The sequence below is a fragment of the Xiphophorus maculatus genome, chromosome 19, assembly GCF_002775205.1.
Source record: "Xiphophorus maculatus strain JP 163 A chromosome 19, X_maculatus-5.0-male, whole genome shotgun sequence".
NCBI classification, from domain to species: Eukaryota; Metazoa; Chordata; class Actinopteri; order Cyprinodontiformes; family Poeciliidae; genus Xiphophorus; species Xiphophorus maculatus.
Window position 1 is genome coordinate 2,444,872 of NC_036461.1, and position 9,190 is coordinate 2,454,061.

The 9,190-nt window shown below is 43.5% G+C and overlaps 1 protein-coding gene across 1 annotated transcript; it reads right to left on the reverse strand.

Annotated features, from left to right (window-relative positions):
* Positions 1-5,424: 5,424 nt before the first annotated feature.
* sox11 (SRY-box 11) lies at positions 5,425-8,552 on the reverse strand. The gene has a single exon (XM_023352125.1). It carries the CDS (start codon positions 8,410-8,412, stop codon positions 7,309-7,311), a length of 1,104 nt encoding a protein of 367 aa, XP_023207893.1. The 5' UTR covers positions 8,413-8,552; the 3' UTR covers positions 5,425-7,308.
* Positions 8,553-9,190: the final 638 nt, after the last annotated feature.

Consider the following 9,190-nt stretch of genomic DNA (forward strand, 5'->3'; position numbering starts at 1 on the left):
TCTGAACAGTTATGTCACATTTTGTTGAACTTTTACATCATTGACGTGAAACATGCGTCATAATTCTGCACCAGAAAAAGGCAGATGTGGTAAATCAAGACATTAACAAAGGCTGAATATTATAATTATGAACTTATGAACTGTCTGTGTCATCCTCTCATCTCTGACTGCTCTACTGAAACTGTAAGTCCTACACACACAAAAAATTGGATTTTAGCAAAGAATCAGATTTGAGCATCAGGGCCTGCTGTGTGAACGTAGCCTTCGTCTTCATGATGCTGGTTGTTCTTTAAAGGATCAGACACAGAACAGCTGCATTTACTCTGAGCTTAAATTACACTCAGTCAGCCTCCACATGCTAACTGGTTGCACTGGGTTTTGTTTAAGGACATCCATTTCAAGAGGCTGACTGCAAGTGGAAATCACACTATACTTTTCTTCTGTTTGTTTGTTGAAAATGCATTAAAATGCTTTGAAATTTATGGTTCTAAGCTGAATAAATGTGAGAATGTTCAGTTATTCTGACTTTTTTTTGCGCTATAATGCAATTTTAGGACCTTGTGGTACTTTTTCAACACACTGTTTGGGAGTTTCATGTGTTTTTTATTTTGGAACAGTATACACATTGTGATTTAATTGGGATGTAAGCAGTTTTTGACCCTTCACTTACATAAAATAAGTTCCTGCTGCTGTAAAGCTTTAAGTTAAATATGGAGTTCAGAATCCCAATTAAATCCAAACAAGGTAATGTAAATCCTAAACTGCAATCAGGCAAACCGGCTTATGTGATTCCACTCTAAACAGAGCTTGATGTCCTGACAAGTTGGCTTAAATTACACTGAAAAGGGAAAAGGCCCCTTTCATTTCCTCCCACTCCCGGAGCGGAGCCAGCAGCGGCTCGCAGAGGACACAGCGAAGGCCCCAGCAGCACAACGTCACAAACCCGACTCAGCCTGAAGCAACTCAAACATGCAGACTTTAGTTCAGAAAGAGAAGCAACCGAGTTTTTGACTTCAGCGCCAGATAAAGTGCATGAGTGATGTTCGACCTCCAGCAGCTCCTCACAAAAAAATAAGTGACCTTCTCCCGATGAGATCTTCCCACGTGTCAGAAGGGATTCTGCTGGGAGTGATTGAACTGTTTGTTTCCGTGTCGACGGGACAATGGCGCTGCCTGCTTCAGCTGCGCCCGGCGACCTGCTGGGTGTCCTTTCAGCTCCTCCAAACTCTTCTCAGCTCCCTGTTGCTGTCTGTGAAAAAATGGAAGAAAGATCTGGAAACAGCAAACCATGCATCACAGCTACAGGCTTCTCATCCATTACCGCAGAACAGAATTCGGGTTTTACACGCGGGGTGCTTCTCTTTGTGTTTATTGCGCTTTTCTCCCCTCTTCATTTGCTCTCAGTCATTACGTTCATGCATGTGTGTGTGTCTGCCGTGGTGCTAAAACACCATGAGGGAATTAGGGCTTTTGCCACCCCCACCTCTCATAAATGTGAAGGGATAGTAAATATCAGGCAGCAGATGGGGCTGATGCGCCCCCCTCCGCTGGAGGAGAGGGCAGAGCAAATGGAGAGCCATCACGAGCAGCAGGAGTCGCCCCGGGCCAAGACGGGGGAGCAGAGGACACGGGGACCGGACTGCTGCTCCGCCAGACAATTTTAGAGACAAATTCTCCCTATCAGCAAGGGAACCGCACCCCATTAGGAAGCAGCGCCCATAAGGTCATTCTATCACAGATTTCATACACAGGCATGCCGGTTATGAACAGTGACTTTTCCGATGTAGATTTACGAGACAATAAATAACAATGATGGTCTGCGTAGTTTTTGTTTGGAACAAATGCTGGTTTCACACTGGATCTAAAACCACCTGTTATATTTTACTGATTTAAATCAAAACAAAATACATTTTTCTTATTATATTCTGAAAACCTTCATATTATGTCTGACCAAAAATAAATAAATAATGTGATGCAGGAATGTGATATAAAGTTTGTATGTTCTGTACAGTATCTGGGCTCCTTGTGCATGAATGCAGCGTGGCCTGGAGATCAGTCTGTGTTTCTGCCTTCAGCTCGTCTTCATTGTTGGTTCTGGAGTCTCTCATCTTCCTCCTGACAGCAGCCTACAGATTCTCATCAGCCAAACTCAAGGCCCGCGGGCCAAATCCGAGCCACCATAGCTATTTCTGTGGTCCTTTAGAGCTTCAAAATAACAGTTGTGTACTTAAATATAATTCTTTCTGTCAAATCAAAGCCTTTTTTATTTGTATATTGCAAATATTATTTCACTTTTAGAAAGTTATAATATTTTAACGGTTTCTTTTTAGTACCTTTGGAGACATTCATGATCTCAGTGTGGCCCGGATGGAAAGCGTGTTTCACGCCCCTGCTTTATGACGTTCAGGTCAGGCCAGTTTGCTGGTGTTACCATGGTGACTAAGGCAGGTGGGCCAGTATCAATTTCAGCTTAAAAAAGAAACCAGCATCTTCATGAAGCTTGTAAAAGCATGGAGTGCTCTGAAATGTCCTGGTAGACAGCTGCTCTGTCTTTGGTTGTGATAAAACCCGGTGGACCAGAACCAGCATGACGTGACTCCTCAAATCACTGCCGACTGTGGAAAAGTCACACTGGACCTGAAGAAGCGACTTCTCATTTCCAGAAGAAAAGTTAGTTTTCTGAAAAGAGGATTTTGGACCACTGAGTAGCAGTCCAGTTCTTTTTTCTCTTTAACCGAGGAAAAAGTCTTTGTGTGACATTATCTCCAGTTCAGGAGCGGCCTAATTAAAGGAACGCTTCCCAGATGTTTATGTCGATGTCCTGGATAGATCTGTGTGTGTTGACTCCAGCTGTTTGCAGTGAACTCTGCTTCTGTTCGAAAGCATGTGAACGCCAGGCAGACCGGAGACCGTTCAAAAGGCAGGAAGTGGGTCACAGCACAAGGCATTCTGGGTACTGCTAAAATCTGAAGCCTCTCCATTTTTGTTTTCATTTCATAAAGAAGGAAGTTGCACTCCGTTTCCTTCAGTGTTTTTTGGTGCAGCGCCCCCACAGGTGAGGAGGGGAACAGGTTGCTCAAATGGTTTGGATAGTTTGTGAAAGAGCTGAAATGTAACAAATGTTGCAAATTTGATCCCCAACTGAACCGAGTCTACCAGACTATCAGGTGGAAAAACAGAAATAAAGGCTTAAAATGTAATTTGGAGATTAAATTATGTCTTACTTTAATTAAAGTGGAAAAAAACAACTTTTAATGGTTTAGTTTATTGAGATGCACAGCAAGCTTCTGATAGTCATAACTGATTACATAAATGTTGCTCTCTCATCAATTAACAATCTGTAAACAGGTTTAAATTTATGCAAGCTGCTTCGTTGTTGTTGTTATGAAACCACAAGCATGGAGAATATATGCCAGTATTCCCACAGCAGTATTAGGCTGTCTCCCACTGGGACAGGAGGAACACATGTGGATCAACGATGACACAACACGGGATCTTACTGCGCAGCGGCGTGAGCTGAGCGGTGATGTAATGCATCCACGCTGCCTGGATGAGAGGCAGAGAGCACAGGAAATCATAACAGGCCTTATTATTACTGGATTTAGCATCTAGTCTGAGATAAGGCCCGGTCACAGTGGGGGGTGGGGGGTGCCTCCACAGCCATGCAGAGCGGTTCTTTGTATAGACGTCTCGTCCAACATTTGACTGCAACATCCAAGCTTGTATGAATGATTTAAGCGTTCAAGAGATTGGAAATGACTCTTTTTTTCCTCTGCAGTAACCCCCAGCTGCTGAGTCTCACGGCTTGGTGACTCACTCTCAGACCTCCGACGGATCTGCATTTACATTTATTTTTTTCAGGCGGAAATGGAGGCAAATTTCAACGGGTCACTAATTTCATTTCAATGTGTACCGGTGACATTAGCCCAGAGCCAATATTTCAGAGGAGCACAAAATCAATGCACAGATCCAGCTGGGAATAGTCCTGGAACCCATTAGCAACTTTGACCAATAGGTCAGGTAAAGTAATAGCTAGATAAATGTTTTATTACAGATTTGCAAACTGACTTAATGTGGAGGCTACTACCTGTGCAGCCACGCATGGCCAGCATGTACCATTGGACTGTGTGTCTGCTCTGTGTGAGGCGGGATCCGCTCCTGCTGGCCTCATGAGACCCTGAAGACGTAACCGACGGAAACCATTGGCCCTGCTGCTAATTATATTCTGCATGACATCATAAATGACAGGGATGTCTTATGGATGTTGTTGAGAGAAATCACAGGCATATGAGATCAGCAAAATCTCTTCACTTATGATATAAACAATATGAATCTAATTTGATGATAATGTTTTGCTTCAGTTAAACTTGTAGCATTAATGTTTTTAGTTTCCTCAGAACTACTTCTTTCACTTATTAAGCAGGAATCGATTTGGTGAGGAATAAAAAGAAAACGACTTGAAATTAATTTAAACTTTGAGCAATTTGTTGCTATTTAAATTGACTAAAGACAAGCAAGAGCAGAGAACCATTTCTGACCTCAACCCTACTAAATGAAATTGATCTAGTCAGAAAACCCACGTGGATCTTTGAAAAAAATATACTTTATCTAATTTTATAAATACTATTACAGAAAGTTTAATTTTTTATGATTACAAAAGAAATTAATTTTATGTTTTATATCAAAATAAGGGTAAACGAACATATTTTCTTGGAAAATGAAGGGAAATGCTAATAGTTTTAGTACTAAAAATTATAAAAGACTGAAGAAAGAAAACGATTCTTCACATCTTTTGATCTATTCTTTAAATATATTTCATGATAACAACGAACAGCTGAATCTAGACTTTTTCATGAGCTTATATTTAAAAACAAAGCAGTTTTTGCTATTTTTATCCAGAATTATTTAAAAAAGAGTTACTGTGGGAGGACTAAAAAGCAGCAGATTGCAAAACCTTGTCTAAAAAGTGAGCGTCACTCACTCAAAATTAAGAATGAGTGGATTTAGATCTCTTTAAATTTTTTAAGCAATACCTAAACATCCATTATTTTACATTTTAGCCGTCAGTAACCAGCTTCCCTTCCCCCTGAGCTGCATTCAGACATTTCCTGGTCTGATGTGCGAGCTGCTGTGTGCTGAGTGCTTTAAGAGTGGAGGGCTGGTTTTCTGAATGAAAGCCAGACAGACTGAGAGCTCCCTCACGCTGAGAGCAGCAGCTCCTGTTTCCAGCTCTGTTTCCAAGGGGACCACCACGGCAACCAATCAGAGCTCTCACCACTTACTAGCGGGTAATTCAAGTTCTTAAAGAAGCCTGGTCTGTTTTTAGGCTAAGTGAAAGAAAGAAAAGAGCAGAGAACACCTCAACACTTCAGTTCAAAACATTTTTTTTGCTTTTTTCTCCTTTTTATTAAATGTGAATTCACATGTTAGTTTGAGCCCATCCATTTAAGATTTCCGCCTACATACAAAAACAGGCATAATTCTGTCGTCACATCCATTTCAAAACCGCAACAAATAACACATCTGTGTACATATATTCACAAACTGAAAGGACAGTGGATGGTGGTAGGTACTTATTTATTAAAAAGATGAGTCAAAGAGAGATTCACACTTGGAATGTGAAGTAACTTCTGCCCAGAACTTCCAACAAAATGTCTCGGCATATAATTAAGCCATATTCCAAAAAACTCGTAATCAAACAAACTTCATATGTAAGACCCACATAAAAAATAAACAATATCTGCTTTTTTTTAAGTGCAAGAAATAAAAAATACAGGTTTGTGGTTCATGTCTTTAAAAAAAGAAGGCAGTCTTCAGTTTTTAAAATAAAGTTTCATTTCATGAAACAGGACTATGGAATGTTCTTTTTTTGCTTGCTTGGTAAAATAAAGCCAGGCCACCACTGAATCAGACTTTGCCTCCTTTTTTCTGTGGAACTTTTATTTCCCCTAATTTGCAACCAAGTGTGAGTTTTTTTGCTGTCAGTTCTGCCCCATTATGAGATCCGAATAACATTCAAATTGATATATGTGTTTTATTAGCATGCATCACACCACCAGGCCACATTACAGTTGTTTTGTATCAGTTCCAGCTGATTCTGTTTATTTCCCTGCCCAGAGAGGCTTCAGCATCATAACCCGAGATGATGTCGACAGTGCACGAGTCTGTTTTTCCATCACTTGCTACAATTGTTGATGGTCTGTATCTCAAGAGTATATATTGCACAAAAAAATGAGAAAGGGGGGGAAAAAAAACAGTATGTGCCATAAAAAATACCAAAAAGAAATCCAGTTTCACACCTGCGATCGGGACCCATCCACATATCACGAGTATGATATACATAAACTCCTAACTTTACTATATTACAGTACATATACAATCTTGAAACTAGTTCCAGCTCTGAGGTATGTGTTCCCCATGATGCCATTGTATCGTCTACAAATACTCAACAAATCTGCTCTACAACTGTACAAAACCTAGTTTAAAATCACAAGGCATTTTTGATGCAAGTCTTCTGTTTAACTTAATCCTTAAAACCAGGACTCACCTTGCATGCGTAAAAACAAAGGATAAAGGGAAGAAGTGCCTGAAACTCACTGAAAGCACAGTAAGAACATTCCCTTTTCAACTGTACAAAAATATGCCTGAAAATATCTTTTTCTTTTAAAAAGATGAGGTCTGTTATGTATCAAAATGTTTCCTCCGCACCTGCATACTCTGCAGAGGTTTTAGGCTGCTTGATTTTTCCAAACCAGGAGGTAAAAGGAATCAGTTACAAAAAGGAAAAACCGAACCAAAAAATCAAAAAATAAAAACAAAACCATTTTTGCGGCATTTAGAAATTACACAAACCGTTGAAAAGTAGCATCCTGAACAATCTTCAGTTCACAGATTTGCTTTGAGACAGTCCACAGTCCGAGTTCAGCTCCCTGCAGTTTGTTTTTGTTTGCCTTGAAGAGGATAAGATGCATAGAAGTTCTTCCCTTTGTGGTCTGGTGAAGCTGAGCAGTAAATGCAGACCTATGAGGGAAAAAAATCCAGAAAACCCTGTCATGCTGTCAGATAAAAAAAAGTCTGCAGACCTTGCCGTTTTTTTCTCCTCTCTTTTTTTTCTGCTACCAGCTTCAGAAGCATCTCATTCCTCAAACCTCACCTCTGATCACGGTCCTGCTCTTCCTCCTCCTCCTCCTCCTCCTCCCTCTCCTAGAAAACCCACAAGAGGCAGGGCTAGGGACAATCTGACCAGGACATATAATTTCATATCTTCCTTCTCTGTTATTACTAGAGGAACAGTTTCTGTGTTTTTCTTCAGTATGTGAAGACTAAGTCGGAAAAGTTCGCCTCCAGCCAGTCCCCTGCGATCATCTCGCTCAGTTCTGGCGTGCAGTAGTCTGGGAATTCAAAGTGGGAGCCCAGGCTGCCCTCACTGAACGAGTCCAGGTCCTTATCCACCAGAGACAGGGACAGGTTTCCTGAACTGGGGTTGCCCAGCTCGGAGCCCGCGGCGCTCGGAGCGAAATTCAAACTAAAGTCAAACAGCAGGTCGTCCGCGTCCTCCCCGGACGAGGAGCCGCTGCTGCTGCTGCTGCTGCTGGAGGAGGAGGAGGTGGACACAGACCTGGAGGATGCTGGTGAGACGGAGGCAGCGTGCAGCGCGCCCTGCTTGGAAATGCTCTTGATGTTGTAAAACAGTCTGTTGTGGCTCCTCACCTCTTCGTACATGCTCGCCCCCTCCGACTCCGCCGAAGAGCTGAGAGTCGGGCTCGCCGGAACTTTGGCGACGCCGTACGGCCTCAGGCGCTCCTCCTCTCCCGCCTTAAAGCCCATCCGGTAGTCCTCTTCATACTCGTCATCGTCGTCCTCATCGGTGAGCTCACTTTTCACAGTCTTTGCAACTTTTATGCTGGGAAACACGCAGTCCTCCGCGTAGCCGTGAGCGGTCTTGGAGCCGCTCTTGGTCTTGATCTTGGAGCACTTCTTGCTGGGGGTCTTGGCGATCTTGCCGCACTTCTCCGGTGACGGCGCCGAGGGTTTGGAGCTGTCCAGCTTTGGTTTTTTCTTGGGTCTGTACTTGTAGTCGGGGTAGTCGGCCATGTGTTTGAGCCGCAGCCGCTCGGCCTCTCTGATGAACGGGATCTTCTCGCTGTCCTTCAGCATCTTCCACCGCTTGCCCAGGCGCTTGGAGATCTCCGCATTGTGCATGTCCGGGGACTGCTCCATGATCTTCCTCCGCTCGATCTTGGACCAGACCATGAAGGCGTTCATGGGTCTCTTGATGTGCCCGGTGGCCGTCTTGCACCAGTCCGGGTTGATTGCCACGGGGCTGCATGCCATAAACTCGCTCTCCTCCGAGTCGGTGGCCTCCCTGGACATGCTGCCATCCGTCTCGCCGTGGTCCGTGTGCTGCACCATTGTCCACAGTTCGGAGTCACTTTGCAGTCTCTAACAGCTCCTCACCGCCAGGACGGCTCAGCTTTCTCTGGTTCATCCACGTCCTCTGCTTAACGTGTCTCAAGCTCTGCACTCTTTTTCCAGAGTTACAAACTGCCTTCTTAACTAGTTATCAGCTTTTTCATGTCCCCTGCGTCACAGGCCAGTCATCCAATCCCGCTCCTTCCACTCCGCCCAGCAGACTCCGAAGACTCCGGTTAACCCCTTCGGCTCCTGCCTCCTCTGCTCTGTGGAGGCAGGAGGCTCTGAGTGGAGGTGGGGATTTGTGCTACATAGTGTCTGGGGCAACACGCCGGGCGAGACAAGCATATTAAACACCCAGTCAGCGCCGCGCGCTCCGCACAGCGGCTTTACGCACCGGAGCGCGCACAAGCCTGACTTCTGTTTTTTAATATTTTTCCTCATATAATATCAGGAGGTTGTTTTTATGATGACAAATCATGTTTTCCACGTGAATTGTGGGAAAATATTGACTTATTGTCCTTTCCCCTCCTCCCTCAGGTTGAAAACTGAAGGTGGCGCTTGGACACTGTACCAGGCGCCTGCTGCGTCGGTGCGTCTGCTTGTCTGCTAACCAGCGTTATATTTTTACAGCTGGAAACAGCTTCATATCGACGCTGTGGTGTCATTACCGCCTCATGCATTTTACTCATGCATTAATGAGGAGCTCCGCATTCGGAATCTTTACAGAAACTGATATAAAAAACTAAAAAGGAGTGGGATTTTTTTTCAGATTCAT